General features: G+C 45.8%; 1 protein-coding gene across 3 annotated transcripts in view; it reads left to right on the plus strand.

Moving 5' to 3' along the window:
* The window catches only part of SLC12A4 (solute carrier family 12 member 4), a 129,294-nt gene that overhangs the window by 62,121 nt on the left and 50,590 nt on the right, over window positions 1-16,583 (plus strand). For all 3 annotated transcript variants that reach the window (XM_075009112.1, XM_075009114.1, XM_075009113.1), the window contains 4 exons: window positions 970-1,116; window positions 8,109-8,163; window positions 9,418-9,548; window positions 10,075-10,316. In XM_075009112.1, coding sequence (XP_074865213.1) covers window positions 970-1,116; window positions 8,109-8,163; window positions 9,418-9,548; window positions 10,075-10,316 — 575 coding nt within the window. The remainder of the gene's footprint in view (window positions 1-969; window positions 1,117-8,108; window positions 8,164-9,417; window positions 9,549-10,074; window positions 10,317-16,583) is intronic.

Consider the following 16,583-nt stretch of genomic DNA (forward strand, 5'->3'; position numbering starts at 1 on the left):
GGTCTAACCCTTGTGAACTGCATCTGGCCTGTGGCCTGCATCTGGCCCCCACCCTTTGTCTAGAACATCAGAGTCCAGCTCCTTGCTAGGTGCTTGTAGGTACTGCCATAGTACTAATCAGAAAGATACATTGAGTTGGTAACTGCTTGGGAGGTGAGGGTGAAATGAATAGCGAGCAACTTGATCCAAATTGTATTGCTAATCAGCTAATGGCTTTGTTTTAAACCAATTTCTTGGTTTGATTTGTTTGTTTGTTTGTTTTAGAAGCACAGTATGGTAGGGTCTGAACATTCACGTGGGTTCCATGTGGAGAACCCTCACAAATGTTGAATTTTGGGAATGCCTCTCCCACCTGGACCCTGGCTGCCGGCACTCCTGTCCCAGACCCCACGGGAAGCAGCAGCTGCCAGCACTCCTGCCCGGGATCCCAGGGGAAGCAGCAGCTGCCGGCATTCTTGCCCGAGGCTCCAGGGGAAGCTGTGACTGCTGGCGCTCCTGCCCAGGACCCTGGGGGAAACAGTGGCTACCAGTGCTCCTGCCCAGGACACCAGGGAAGCCACAGCTGCTGGTGCTCTTACCCGGGACCCCAGGGAAGCCATGGCTGCCAGTGCTCCTGCCTGGGACCCTGGGGAAGCCATGGCTGCTGGCACTCCCTGCCTGGGGCCCTGGGGAAGTGGCAGCTGCCGGTGCTGCTGCCCAGAGCACTGGGAAGAAGCGGCTGCCGGTGCTGCATGCCCCTGAGCCCCAGGGAAGCGTCCGTTCACAGCTGCTCATGACTACTTGAATTCACGAACCATAGGTTCATAAATGTTGATACCCTACTGTATTGTAACATTTGTGCACCCTTGTTTAATAACCTAGCACAACATGATGTCATTTAAATAGCTGAAATCCATTTTCCCCCTTTGTTCTAAACTCTTGTGTTCAGTTACCCAGGTAATAAAACTTGATGTGTGTGCTTATTTACAGTCACCCAGCATGGGCACCCTGATGGGAGTTTACCTCCCATGTATGCAGAATATCTTTGGGGTCATTCTCTTCCTTCGGTTGACATGGATGGTGGGAACAGCTGGAGTTCTGCAGTCCTTCCTGATAGTCTTGATCTGCTGCTGTTGTGTGAGTATAAGATCAAATTAAAACACTTCCGACAACATAGTATTCCTCTTGCAAAGCTTTTCAGCACCTGTCTATGAGACTTTATTGTACATATGTGTAGGACTCAGACTAAGACTACAATAGAAACATTAGGCAGCAAAGTAATTAGGAATGTAAAATCCTGTTCAATTAGTTAACCAGTTAAATATTAAATTTAAGCAGTGATTGGTTAAATGGGGAGGGCGTGGGGACTGCTTCAGCTAGGCTGGAGTGCCCCTGCCAAGGCATGGCTGAGTCCACCTCAGAAGATGGCTGTTCCAGCTGTGCTGGAGCCCCCGGTGCCTGCAGCAGGCCCCATGTGGGCAGAGTGCTGCTCCAGTCCACACTGGTTAACCATAACTGGAAAGCCTCATCCATTTAGGATGAGCCTTACTTGTTAACCATTAACATCCCCAATAGTAGTGTCAGTTATGGGTGTGATTTAGTTTTCTGACTGGGGATGGTAAATATAACTATGCTGGTAAAAATCTGAATGCAGTTGTAATACCAGTGTAGTTTAGGCTGTGTCTACACCAGACTCCGCCAGTACTACTGTGTTGGTCAGGATGTGAAGAGATCCATGGCTGGTAGAATTTCCAGCTGTATCAGTGAATCGAGTTTTTACAGATATTCTTATTTTGCCTGTCGGGAGCGGGAGATACACAAAGTGCTGCTTTGCTGGTAAATCTTTGTCCACAGGAAGAATTCACTGTCAGTTTAGTACACTGGCAGTCCTGTACTGCTGAAGTGTTTCAGATGTAGCCTTCCTTTGCTCAGGGAAACAGCACAACCTATATTGCCATAAGCACTTTTTTGCTGGTACAAGCTGCAGCCTTGGGTGCTTTACAGTGCTTTGGTTGGAACAGCTCCCATCCTGGCTGCTCACCAATAAACTTCCAGCATCCAAATCATCCTGAACATCCATGGGAAACTGCAGCCAGCCAGTCACACTTAGGTTACACTCTGGTTCTCACTAACTATGGTTGTACTGCAGGGTGATCCCAACAACCCAGTCTTAGGCTGTGTCTACATGGGAAGATACAATCAAATTTCAAGGCTTTAGCTCAATATTAAAATGTGACTGTCTTCACACTTGGTACTGTCAACTCGATTTATTGAGCTGTAATACCAATTACAAACTATCAATATTAGAGTACGGGTATAGTGTCAAAGTCTAATTTAAAATCTTGAATCAAGGCTAATGTGGAAGTGCTATGTCCTTAATTTGAATTTGTTACCCTCCAGAAGTGTCTCTTATGTATCCCACAAAGCTATGTGGTAACCCTCCAAGTATGGCTGCTTCGTTGTACACTGCTGTCAGGTGTGCAGGAAGAAGATCAAAGCCTGTGAAGTTTTGATTGAATTTGAACTTGAATTAAAATTTGAATTGGAATTTTAACAGCCCAGCCCTGCAAATATAAAGAGCATCCATTATGAAAAAATCTTTTGCCCATCACATCGCACCATGTCAGTAGCCATTGCACTGCATCGGTAGCAATTTTTGGTAGCCCTGTACTTCAGTCATGAGCACTCAGGCTAGTGATCTGATTAGCACTTCTCGGGCTCGCAACAGTGCCCCAGCTTGGACGCACCAGGAGATTCTTGACCTCATTGCCATTTGGGGAGACCAGTCAGTGGAGAAGACACTTCAGGTGGCCAAGAGAAACATGGCAATCTATGATCAGATGGCACGCGAGATGACCACTCAAGGTTACTCCTGGGACTCTATGCAGTGCCGCGTGAAGCTCAAAGAACTCCGGCAGACCTATCAAAAAGTCCAGGAAGCCAACCAGTGGTCGGGGCAACTCCACGGACCTGCCTGTCTTGTGAACAGTTTCACATACTTATGGGGAGCAACCCCTCCACAGAGCTTGTACTGAATTACGACATTTGTGAAGGCCCTGGTGTGGAGTTTGGGGTGAACCCAGAGGAGCAGGGTGAGCTGGAGGAATTGGGCAACAGAGAGGAGGAAAGGAGCAATAAGCAGGGGACAGGAAGTTTTTTCCAGACAGCCCGGAGCTTTTCACCCTGGATCTGGAACAGGCCCCTACGCACCAGTCACCTCCACACTGGTCCCTGAGCCCTCTGGAGCAAGCAGTTTGGGTGAGTATTTATCCTGCATGCTAGAAGCAGGTTGGGGGTGGGGTACAGGTTTGCTAGCTGTAGGTCAGTGACCCTTAGAACAGCGTGTTAATGTTTCTTGGGACCATTTCTTCTTTTTGGAGATCTCCTCAAAGGCGTCATCCAGGCACTCTTGTATTTTTTTCACAAGGTTCTTGGGCAGGCCTGACTTGTTGCGGCTTCCACAGTAGCACACCTTGCCATGCCTGGCAACCAGATAGCGATCTGCTAACATGGCACCACACAGCATTTTAGCAAATTTTCCAGGCTTTTGGTCACACAGCAGGAGCGAGTGGTGTTCTTCCATATCCATTAGTTTCAGGAGAGTGATGTCTTCTTTGGCAACCTGCAGAAGCACAGGAATTCGCATCTGTTGTTTTTTTTTTTAACACGCTTCCTGCCCCTTTACATTTGCATGCAACAGCCGGTGGGTGCGCTGTTCCCCACCCTCCAATGCGGTTTGCAGGCTCTGTGGGGGTTCCCCCCCATGTCCCTTTCCAACCAGCATTTCTTTTCATTTTTCAGGACTACTCCGCTGCTGGGCTCTGCTGGCCTTTTCCCATCCCATGTCCCTTTCCTCCAGCATTTCTTTTCTACCATTTCTTTGCATTTTCCAGGACTCTGCTTCCCCATGGCTGCTGGGCTCTGCAGGGCATTTACCTTCCTATGTCCCCTTTCCCCAGCATTTCTTCTGATTTTCCAGGACTCCCCAGTACCACATGGATGCCGTGCTCTGGTGTGCATTTGCCCTCCCATGTCCCTTTACATCCAGCCTTTCTTTGGATTATTTTTTTTTCTTTGTTACTTTTATAGTACATTGAACCCCCACCCCCATACGCAGGTGCTCATTTTTCACTGCCACAGAACACCTGGCCAGTACACCTGGCAACTTCCCCTGCATTGCAGACCTCCCCCTTCCCCAACAAAGAGGACAGTTGCCTATAGCTTACCATGTCCGCAAAACAATGTGCTGGATAAGTGATGGGGGCAAATGAGGTATTGTGAAATGCACGCTTGCTGTCCCATCCTTAATAATCCATGTGTCCTTGACAAGTATACTTTCAATGATAGTACACAGAAAGACCCCATTCATTGCACTTCAGAGCACATTATGTGAATTTTATCTTAATTTTGACTTTCATTTTCCAGACCCAGTGCCCAGCATTCCAGAGAAAACCAGAAGACAGAAGAAATGCAAAAAAGATCTGGTCCTGCAGCCCATGGAAAAGACTGAGGCAGAGCACATGAAGTTGAGAAAGGATGCTGCTCAGTGGTGTCAGACTCAAGTACAGTTTAATTAGAGAATCCTTGACTTCCAGCAGCAGCAATTGTCAAAGATGAGTGAGGCAACAGCAAAGCAGACTGAGGTCGCAGCAAATCTTGTAATGACTGTTACTAAGCAGACAGAGGTCCTGCACTCTCTGCTACAGCTGCAGAGGCACGCCCAACCCAGCAGGGTAGCATCTGATACCTGTTGGCCGCCGGAATCCCCTGGCGAGAGATCACCCACCTCCTGTCGTCTTGATCCCCGCACGCGGGGAATGAGGGCAAGGCTACCCTGCCACTCTAGCCCCAAGGGCCTCTGCAAAAGGCTATTCAAGCACCCTGGTGAAGGCTTCTCTTCATAACCACTTATACCTCTCCTCCCCACAAAATAAAATCATTCCTTTGAGCTTGGTGTGATTTCTTGTCCTGCAGGAGTGGGTGGAGGGGAAACACAAACCAAAATGGGTTGGTTGAGGGAGGAGGGGTTCTGATAAAGGCACAGCTGCCCGCTGATACTTTCTGGTCCACAGCAGACCTGCAGCTGAGGAAAGTGGGTAGGTTGGGGGAGGGCTGAAGGTAAAGCTGCCCACCACATGCTTTCAACTTACTGCAACTTAACCTCCTCCCACCAAGTAAAAGCATTCATTCATTACAGCATGGTATGATTTATTGGCATTATGGCATAGGTAGCATGTGCATTACAGATCAGTCATAAAGCTGCTTTTAAAGCGTCCCTTATTGCTGTAGCCTGAGCATGGCTACTGATGGATGGCTGCGTAGGCAGCTGTGAGTAAGCCCTGCCTATGGCCTCCACTTCGGAATTCCAGATTGTTGGGAAAATCTGCCTCCTGGCTTCACATATGTTGTGCAGAATAGTACATGCTGTAATAACTGTGGGGACATAACCTTCAGGAATGTCCAAACATGTCAATAAACATCTGAACCTCGCTTTTACATATACAAAGGCACATTCCACCACCATTCTGCACCTGCTCAGTCTGTGATTAAAGCTTTCCTTGCTGGGGTCCAGGGCTCCTGTGTAGGATTTCATCAGGCAGGGAAGCAGAGGGTAAGCAGGGTTGCCCAATATAACAGTGGGCATCTCCACATTGCCAATCTTGATTTTTTTGGTCAGGGAAAGAAGTCCCATCCAGGAGCTTTCGGTACAGTCCCAAATTTTGGAATATGTGTGCCTCCCTGACCAGCCAAAATTGATGTCAGTAAAACGATCTTTGTGATCTACCAACCCCTGCATGACCATGGAGAAGTACCCCTTTTGGTTTATATATTCCAAGGCGAGTTGGGCCAGGGCCATGATGAGGATGTGCGTGCCATCTATTTCCCCGCCACAGTTAGGAAGCCCCTGGGGAGCAAAGCCATTCACTATGGCCTGTACATCTTGCAGGGTCACAGTCTTCTTGAGGAGACACTGACAGGTTGCATGAACCACCTCCACCACCACGGACCCCACTGTAGATCTGCCCATCCCAAACTTATTTGCCACTGACGGGTAACTGTCAGGCATTTCAGACTTCCACAGTGCAATTGCCACTCACTTATGAACTGTTCATGCCAGCTTCATTCTTGTGTTGCTGCACTTCAGAGCAGGCACCAGCACATCACAAAGTTCCATAGGAGTGGACTTGCACATGCAAAAGTTCTGCACCCGCTGCCTGTCATCCCAGGACTCCAAAACGATGTGGTCCCATCCATGTGTGATGGTCTCATGAGTGCAAAACCGCTGCTCCATTGTCAGCAATGCAGTCAGGGCAACCAACAGCTCTGCGTTCTTGGACTGCATTTGGGAGATTTGCTCTTCCATCCTCGTCGTCAGCAGCAGCAGCGCCATTATGATAGCCAAGGATCACTGAGCTTTGGAATTGAAGGACAAGTTGCACTACAGCCTCTGTGGTTGCCAAAACAATCTGCGCTATGAATTGGAGTGTTCATGGATCCATGCTTGCGCTGGAATGCTGCAGCAGGTAATGGCGCGATCTCCAGTTCTTTTTTCGTGCTGTTAGTGATGCAGTGAATTCTGGGACGGTGCTTGGAATTCTGGGATTCCAACATGCAACCCCCACAAGCAACTGAGGGTATAGCACTGTTGGGATAGGTACCCAGAATGCAGTGCTCACACTGTCAAACTTGCACAGGGCAATGGGGACGTGGAGATTCAACATGGAAAAAAGGTGGGTCAAATTTCAAGAAGCTTTGTGGACACTTTATTTGAATTCATAATATCGAAGTTAAATACTTGAATTTATTAAATATCAAATTGATCTCGTAGTGTAGACACAGCCTTAGATTCCCTCCCTGCCTGTGGAATGTATGTCATGAACTGCCCAGGCCTTTCCTAGACAATTCAATTTTATGTAAAGCCCATATGTCTTTAATAGGAATAATGTGCACAAAAGTTGTGCACACACCCCAGTTGGCATTTTCCAGACACTTAAATTTAACACGCACTGGGTTAAATAAAGCAACCAAAAAGAGTGAGATTTAAATTGAGTACAAGGAATGAGGAGTAGGAGTCAGAAATGATTATTAGATAATAAAGTTAAAATGGTACTCATGCCTAACTTAACAACCTATATCATAGTTAAAGTTTCCCACCACATGCTTTCAGCTCACTTCCTGACCAAATCCCATAGGTTAGGGCTAGGAATGTAAATATCAATTAAAACAGTTAACTGGTTAAACAATTACACTTATATCATCAGGGCAACCAGGGTTGCTCACCAGGCCAGTCTGCCAGCCAGGACCACTCTGACATGGCCATGATCAGGGTCCCTTCTGCCTACCGGGGCTGCTCCAGCATAGCCTGAGCCACCGCCCCAATCCAGTGGGGCTGAGGTCAGGGTTATACCTCCCTGCTACGGTCACTGTGGTGTGGCTAGGGTTCTACCTGCTCACCGCGTGGGTCTGTCTGCCCCCTGAATGTCCAGATCCTGCTGGTCCTTCCAATACAGCCAGGGCTCTATGGCCTGGCATGGCTGGCAGTCATGTTAACTGGTTGGTTATATGATCAGCGTTCTAGTAAGCCTAATGCTTACTGGATAACCTAGTTAGCACTGCTTCTCCCAGAATCCATTGAAGGCTTTCTTTGTCGCTTTAGGTCAAAGACAGGTGTCTTGGGGTGTTTGTCTCTTCTTTGTAGGGTTTCAGCCCTCTTCTTGAAAAATATTTCCAGCTGGGTATCATAAGACAAAACATCTGTGGGAAAGGATGTTCCTGCTGCTTTTTGCTCATCTATTTCATGTTCCTTTGTTTTCCTTCCCACTTGATAAGTCTGCGCAAATGCAAAATAAACAGCACTCATTCCTTTGTTTGAAGTATACTTGATTGCCAACCTTAGTTTCATCCATACGTTAACACCATACTATAAAATCTTATAACTTCTCTACAATGTTGTCACACACATTTTATCAGAACAATACCAATTAACATACTGAGTTTTCCTATGGTAATTTACAAAGCATACTTTGTCTAAAAATCATTACAGTAATGTTTATGGTGTGAATACAGGAAAATAATTGTATTTTTGGAATTCACTTATGTAAATGTATCCACTCTCTTACTCTCCACAGACTATGCTGACAGCCATATCAATGAGTGCAATAGCAACAAATGGTGTAGTTCCAGGTAACTGTAATTAGCAAATCTCACTTCTGCAGAACAGCATATCTGTAATACATCTTTGACTCTCATTTCTCTATTGTAAATACAACTGTAGACATGCGCAAATCTGTGTACTAACTAGAAGACTTGTTTAATAAATGTAATATTTTGTTGCTTTCCACTGAAATCGCAAGATGAGCAGGTAAACTATCATCCGGACATGTCAAATGGAGAACAGTATTGTACCTTTTCCAGCCCCAAGTGTAAAAAATCATGGGACTGGCCCACCAAAACTACATCAAATTGGCTTAAAAATCTTGATTATTTTTAAAGTACTTGGGTTTTTTTTCTTTCTTTATGTACTCGTTGATCAGCTACCATGAGGACTAGTAGGTATTTTAAATGAAAGCTGAGAAAAACAGTGACTTTCTAAAATCATGAGTTGGTAATATAGCTACTAACCTATTTGAGAAACAGGCCCTGTACTGAAATACCCATCGTTGCTGTGGTCTCATTGCTATTTTCCTGAGGTTTTTTTGTTTTTGCTTCAGATCCCATAAAGTTGAATTTCTCAGCAGATTGAGGGACTGACATTGTTTAATGAGTAAGAAAGTTAGTTTAGTGTGTGCAAAATGTAAACTCCAGTAACTTAAAATATAGTTCACTCCTCAGAGTGGTGATGCTAACTAATCTTTGATTGGATATTAGGCAGATTTGCACTGCATGTGACTTAGTTCGTTTGTGTTCTTTATTAGATGTAGCCTTTCGTTTACCCAGTTTCTCTGCACATGTGACTGATTCTCTTATTTGACGAGAATGGGAATAATATTTGTTTCTGAATTTAAGAGAATTAAATTGAATGGAAAATTGCAAAAAGAATGCAAGTACAAGAACACCATAAGCACCCTCAGGACTTCTGTCACTGCAAATTGCTAGGACCCCACCTATACAATTGTCCCCCATTGTGAAAGATTTAAATTTTTAATCTTTGAAGCATTAGTTAACAGAAACTGTTAAATACGTTTCTTAGGAGGAAACCTAGATTGAGCCAAGATACAAGCTTGATTTAATACCCTGTATTTCTGCTGAATGCTGCCTATGTAAATAAGAGCTATGGTAGTTTAATTGCTATTGTATAAACAAAGGTATTTATGGTAAATGTCTATAAAAAGCTAGACATGTAGTTTATAACTTCATTTGCATGTTCTAGATTTTTAAAATCTCAAATTCATAATATAAGCATTCTGGAAAATACCACCTCACTTTTGTGTCTTGTAGCTGGTGGCTCTTATTTCATGATCTCAAGGTCATTAGGTCCAGAGTTTGGTGGAGCTGTGGGACTGTGCTTTTATTTGGGAACAACGTTTGCAGGAGCTATGTACATTCTTGGTGCCATTGAGATTTTATTGGTAAGTAGTGTTCCTTATGTGGCAATTCATAAGCAGAAACTACTGCAAAATCCCTGCCTTATTGGGATAGAATTACTCTCATTTTGAAGGGACATGCAGGATGAACGTGTACATTTTCAAAACTGATTTATTGGTGCCACTTTTATTCTTTTTTTCGTGGTGTAACTCTCAGAAAGTGCATTGTCCTTTGGAAGCCTGGGCTCATCTTGTGTGTACAAAATGCAGATTTCCGAAATCATCATTCACAATTGGAAATGTGGGTTGAAATTTGACTTATTCTAAGCCGCACAGTGAGTCAGTGACATCATAACTTATGGAATTAGGGGTACAAAACTGCCCTTGTCAATTGACTAGTCAGTCTACAAGGTCAAGAATCCAGCTCAAAGTATTTTGCAAATGCAGAATTGATTTGCAGTGAAATAAATTTTCTGTGTAATGCTTATTTAAAATAGAAACCAATGCAATAAGTGAAAGTATTATTCTGTTTTCTTTCTGCAGCCATTGAGCTTTTTGTTTTCTATTTCAGACATACATTGCTCCACAAGCAGCAGTTTTTCATCCCACTGGTGCCCATGATACATCTAGTGTTACCCTGAACAACATGCGAGTTTATGGGACCATATTTCTCACCTTTATGGCCATGGTAGTTTTTGTCGGAGTGAAATATGTTAATAAATTTGCTTCTCTCTTCTTGGCCTGTGTAATAATATCCATATTGTCCATTTATGCTGGAGCTATCAAGTCCATCTTTGATCCACCAGCATTTCCGTAAGTAATCTTGCTGGCTGGGCCTGTCATCCTGCAAGCCAGAAAGATCTTTGATTGCAATTTTAAAGTTATCCAACAAGTATGGCAGCACATGCTCTACAAGTTGTTTACTTGATGAATGGTAACTTTTATGTTCAATGACAGTGTTTTCTGGCTACTTTCTGCAGAAAACAAAGCTCCATATCCTGAAAATAAGCACTTTATTAATCTTTACCATCTTTAGCCATTAGGATGGGGCTTTCTGCATAGGTAGAGGAAGATGGATGGAAATTGACATTTTTCTACTTATTCCCCCTCATATAAAAATAATCACATACACATGGCATCAGTTCATTTTTTATTGCAAACTAGTTTTAGTTCTGAGCTGGCGTACAGTCTTTTTAGTTTTAAGCTCAATGCAGGCTTATGTCTACACGGCGGTTATTTTGAAATAATGGCTGTTATTTCAAAATAACTTTGCAAACACCTATGCTACGCACATGCTATTTTGAAATAAATTTATATAGAGGGTGCATTATTTAGAATTTTGTAAACCTCATTGCAGGAGGAATAACGCCTATTTGAAAATATCTATTTCAAGATAGGCTCTGTTAGGACACAGAATAATGCTATTTCAAAATAAATCATAATGGCATCCAATGGCACTATTTCAAAATGTATTCTTATTTTATTTCAAAATAAGCTATTTCAGAATAGCTATTCTGAATAGCTATTCTGAAATGGATTGTTTTGAAATAACGTTGCTATGTAGACATAGACCAATGTATTGCACAGTACATATAGTGATAGCAGGCGATTATGCAGTGTAGTTAGGTTATAAGAATGGCCATACTGGGCCAGACCAAAGGTCCATCCAGCCTACCAGCCTGTCTGCCAACACTGGCCAGTGCCAGGTGCCCCAGAAGGGGTGGACCGAAGACAATGATCAAGCGACTTGTCTCCTGCCATCCATCTCCAGCCTCTGACAAACAGAGGCCAGGGACACCATTCCTACCCTTGGCTAATAGCCTTTTATGGACGTAACCTCCATGAATTTATCTAGCTCTTTCTTAAATTCTGTTATAGTCCTAGTCTTCACAGTCTCCTCTGGCAAGGAGTCCCACAGGTTAACTGTGTGCTGGGTGAAGAAGAACTTTCTTTTATTAGTTTTAAACCTGCTACCCATTAATTTCATGTGGTGTCCTCTAGTTATTGTATTATGGGCACAAATAAATAACTTCTCCTTATTCACACTCTCCACACCTGTCATAATTTTATATATCTCTATCATCTTCCCCCTCAGCCTCCTCTTTTCTAAACTGAAAAGTCCCAATCTTTTTAGCTTCTCCTCATACGGGACCTGTTCCAAGCCCCTAGTCATTCTAGTTGCCCTTTTCTGAACCCTTTTCCAGTTCCAGGATATCTATTTTTAGGTCAGGAGACCACATCTGTACACACTATTCAAGATGTGGGTGTACCATAGATTTATGTAGGGGCAGTAAGATACTCCTTGTCTTATTTTTTATCCCTTTTTTAATAATACCTAACATCCTATTTGCCTTTTTGACTGCCTGTGCACACTGCTTGGATGTTTTCAAGGAACTATCCACAATAACTGTAAGATCTCTTTCCTGATTAGTTAGAGCTAAATTAGCCCCCATCATATTGTAAGTATAGTTGGGGTTATTTTTTCCAGTGTGCATTACCTTACACTTATTCACATTAAATTTCATTTGCCATTTTGTTGTCTGATCACTCAGTTTGATGAGATCTTTTTGAAGTTCTTCACAGTCTGCCTTTGTCTTGACTATCTTGAACAGTTCAGTGTCATCTGCAAACTTTGCCTCCTCACTGCTCACCCCCTTCTCCAGATCATTTATGAATAAATTGAACAGGATTGGTCCTAGGACTGACCCTTAGGGGACACCACTAGTTACCCTGTCCATTCGGAAAATTTACCATTTATGCCTACGCTCTGTTTCCTGTCTTTTAACCAGTTCTCAGTCTTCCCTCTTATCCCATGACAACTTAATTTACATAAGCGTCTTTGATGAGGTACCTTGTCAAAGGCTTTCTGGAAATCTAAGTATACTAGTAGTAGTAGCATCCTTCAGTCTGTGTAGACTATGGATTGCGCCCTTCGTAGTTCCATTTGGGATCATCATTTGTAGTGTCAACTGTGACTGTGAAGGCCCACACAAGAGTGACAGTCCTTGCTGTATCTATTGCACGTGTAATGGGTGTCTGGCAGGTCCTTACTATGCTTTCTATCGGCTCGCTTCTCCTCTGCTAGCTGTCTGATCCTCATCTCACCCTTCTGAAGGCCCTTGTGTAGTTCCTGCCTCCATCTGCTGCGATCATCTGCCAGCTGCTCCCAGCTGTCTGGCTCGATGTCTACCTCCCTGAGGTCCCTCTTGCAAATATCTTTGTAGCGCAACTGGGGGCATCCGGGAGGTCTTTTGCCAGAGGCTAGCTCGCCATACAGGATGTCTTTTGGGATCCTTCCGTCGTTCATCCTGTGGACGTGGCCGAGCTAGCTGAGCCGCCGCTGCCTGAGGAGGGTGTGCGTGGCTTAAGGACGGTGGTGTTGGACACTCTGTCCTTGCATGATATTCCAAGGATGCGCCTGAGGCAGCGGAAGTGGAAGACATTCAGCCTCTTTTCCTGGCGGGCATACAGGGTCTGAGACTCGCTGCCGTAAAGGAGGGTGCTGAGGATGCAGGCTGTGTAGACTTGCATTTTGGTGTGGGTGTACAACTTGTTTTTCCACACTCTCTCGCTGAGTCTGGACAGAGTTGTGGCTGCTTTTCCAATCCTCCTGTTTAGCTCAGACTCCAATGACAGGATGTCAGTGATGGTGGACCCGAGGTAAACGAACTTGTGGACCACCTCTAACATATAGTTGTCAATGCTGATTGATGGAGGTTCAGCAATGTCCTGACCAAGAACATTTGTCTTTTTTAGGCTGATGGAAAGCCCGAAGTCCTTACATGCTTTGGAGAACTGATCCAGCTGTTTTTGAAGGTGGTTTTCTGTGTTTGACACTACAGCAGTGTCATCGGCGAACAGCATATCTCTGATGAGGACTTCCCGCACCTTAGATTTAGCTTTCAGCCTTGCAAGATTAAACAGTTTCCCATCAGATCTTGTGTGCAAAAACATGCCCTCTGTTGAAGATCCAAAGGCGTGCTTCAGGAGGAGCGCGAAGAAGATCCCGAACAATGTCGGAGCAAGGGCGCATCCTTGTTTGACGCCGCTCCTGATGCTGAAAACATCTGATAATGTGCCGTCATATTGGGTGGTTCCTCTCATGTCTTCATGGAAAGACTGGATCATCTAGAGTAACAGTGGTGGACAGCCTATCTTGTGGAGCAGTTTGAACTGTCCATCCCTGCTGACCAAGTTGAAGGCCTTGGTCAGGTCAATGAAGGCAATATAGAGTGGCTTCCTCTGCTCCCTGCATTTCTCCTGCAGCTGCCTCAGAGAGACGACCATGTCAATGGTAGATGTCTCTGCACGGAATCCGCACTGTGATTTGGGATACACCCTGTAAGCAATCTTCTGGAGTCTGCCAAGGATGATACGAGCGGACAGTTTACCAGTGATGCTTAGGAGGGAGATTCCACGGTAATTGTTGCAGTCGCTTCTGTCTCCTTTGTTCTTATACAAGGTTACAATGTTAGTGTCGCACATGTCCTGTGGAACCTCTCCCTCTCTTCAGCACAGGCACAGTAGCTCATGTAGGGGTTCCAGGAGAGTGTCTGTGGCACACTTGATTACCTCTGGTGGTATACCATCCTGGCCCGGGGCCTTTCCTACTGCAATGCTGTCGGTGGCTTTCTTCAGTTCGTCCACAGTTGGTTCCTGGTCCTGTTCGTCCATTACTGGTAGGAGCTCGATGGCATCGAGGGCTGTATCAACCACAATGTTCTCATGTAAGTACAGCTCGGAGTAGTGCTCAACCCAGCGCTCCATCTGTTTGGCTTTGTCAGCGATGACTTCACCAGATTTGGATTTCAGAGGTGCCATCTTGTTCTGGGTGGGTCCTAATGCTTTTTGATGTCCTCATACATTCCCTTGAGATTACCAAAGTCAGCACTGGTCTGGATGCTGCTGCATAGCTCGAGCCAGTAGTTGTTGGCACAGCGCCTGGCCGTCTGCTGTACTGTTTTTCTGACTGCTCTGAGTGCTTGCAGGGTACTCTGGCTCGGCGATCGTTTGTACTCCAGGAGTGCAGAGCGCTTCTTTTCGATGGCTGGAATCATCTCATTGGAGTTAGCTTCAAACCAGTCATTTGTGTTTCTAGCTGTTCTTCCGAACACTGACAAGGCCGTGTTGTAAATTGTATCCCTCAGATGTTGCCATCTGGATGTCACATCAGCACCCCCAGGGCTGCTGCGCAGATTTTCCTTGAGGGTCTCTCTGAACTTTTCGGCTCTCCCTGAGTTTACTGTCTTTCTGGCATCAGTGCGGGGCCTTCCAGTTGGTTTAGAGTGGTACAGCTTCTTGGGAATCACCTTGCGTTTGGAGCAAACTAGTGAGTGATCTGTATCACAGTCGGCACTATGATAGCTGCGTGTCAGTACGTTTTTGAGGTTATCACATCTAGCGATGACCACGGCTAGTAGATGCCAGTGTTTCGACTGTTGGTGTCTCCATGACACTCTGTGCTGTGGCTTGGTTTGGAAAAATGTGTTTGTGATGCACAGATTGTGGTACGTGCAAAGTTCGAGAAGATGCTGTCCGTTTTCATTCATTTTTCCCACAACGAAGTGGCCTAAGCAGGAAGGCCATGAGTCATGATGGGCTCCAACTCTCACATTGAAGTCACCCAAAATGTACAGTTGTTAGCGAGCAGGTATTTGCGCTAAGGCAGCACTAAGCACGTCATAGAACTTGTCTTTTACTTCTGGTGCGGCATACAGGGTTGGAGTGTAAGCGCTGATCAGGTGGACACGACCGGCGCAAGTTTAAGTATGACCTGAAGGAGTCTTTCTGATCCACCCATAACTAAATCCACCATTTGTAGAAGGGTGTTTCTGATAGCAATGCGAACACCATGCTCCCTGGGTTCTTCTTGGGCTTTACCCTGCCAGAAAAAGGTGTAGTCCTTTTCCTTTAGAGATCCCGAATCTGTGAGTCGCGTCTCTTGCAGAGCAGCAATGTCAACTTGGAGCCTCTTCAGGTCCTCATTGAGGACAGTGGTCTTTTGGGTGTCGCTGATGTCCTGAATATCTACAGTCAAACAGGTCAGCATGGTCCACGCATTCCAGCAAGCAAGCTTAAAACTTTGATGGTTTCCTTTTCTTGTTGATTTTCTTATTGGTTTGCCTGGTGCTCAAATTTTAGTCACTTGTCAGGTTAGGGAACCCTAAGCCTCACGTACCCAGTGAGGCAGGTGAACTGTGGCGGGACAGTACCCTACTGGCTGGGGGCTGCCCAGCTTGAGGCGGGCAGTGACTGTCCAGTGAGATGCGATGATCTCTCCCACCGTCGAAGGCAACCCCTGGCGCTCGTTCTCTACGCCAATCAATCAAGAGCTTATAACTGGTATCTGTTACCTCCCGTGTTGGTTCAACACTGTTAAGCAATGCTGGAGTACCTCTCCAGGCACGAGCCGGGGCAAATTTTGGTACCCTGGGCTGCCCAGATGCCAGCGTTCCCCTCTCGGCTTTACTGATATAGTCCAAAGGAGAGGATAACCTCTACGTCTGGTACCAGCTCAGCTGCAGGAGTTGCTGGGTCAATGCCAGAAGTTGACACAGAACCACCTTAGGACTCCCCTCCCGATTTTCTGTCGGGGTTTACTCCCTCAGCCTTGCTCCTTCCCAGGATAACCCACAAGGCAGTGGGGCATGGAGAATGTGGGTAATAATCCCACTACCTCTTGCACTTCCCTGGTCCCATGTGTCCCCAAAGCTCCCCGTGGCCTGATGACCTCCCCAGGACCCTCCTCCCTACCCCTCTGCCTTCCATCAGCTACCATCACCCCCAGATCCCCCCCGCCCCCTTGTCCCCCATCCACTCCCATGTGCCCCCACCTCACCACACTGCCCCCTATCAGCTCTCATCGCCCCCAGGTCCCCCTTCTCCCAGCCTCTCCGCACCTAGCCATGCGCTGCTCCAGCCCCATGTCTTCCAGGAGGGTGCTGATCTCGCGGCCCAGCCGCGCCCTGGGTCCCTGCTGTTAGCTGGTGGCCAGGCAATGTGCGGTGAGGTACCAACTATGCCGTTGTTACCATCCGAGTCTTTAACTGCTAGAGTGCAGGGCTCCTTCACAGCAGGCAG

Source organism: Carettochelys insculpta, chromosome 14 (assembly GCF_033958435.1).
Source record: "Carettochelys insculpta isolate YL-2023 chromosome 14, ASM3395843v1, whole genome shotgun sequence".
Classification (NCBI taxonomy): domain Eukaryota; kingdom Metazoa; phylum Chordata; order Testudines; family Carettochelyidae; genus Carettochelys; species Carettochelys insculpta.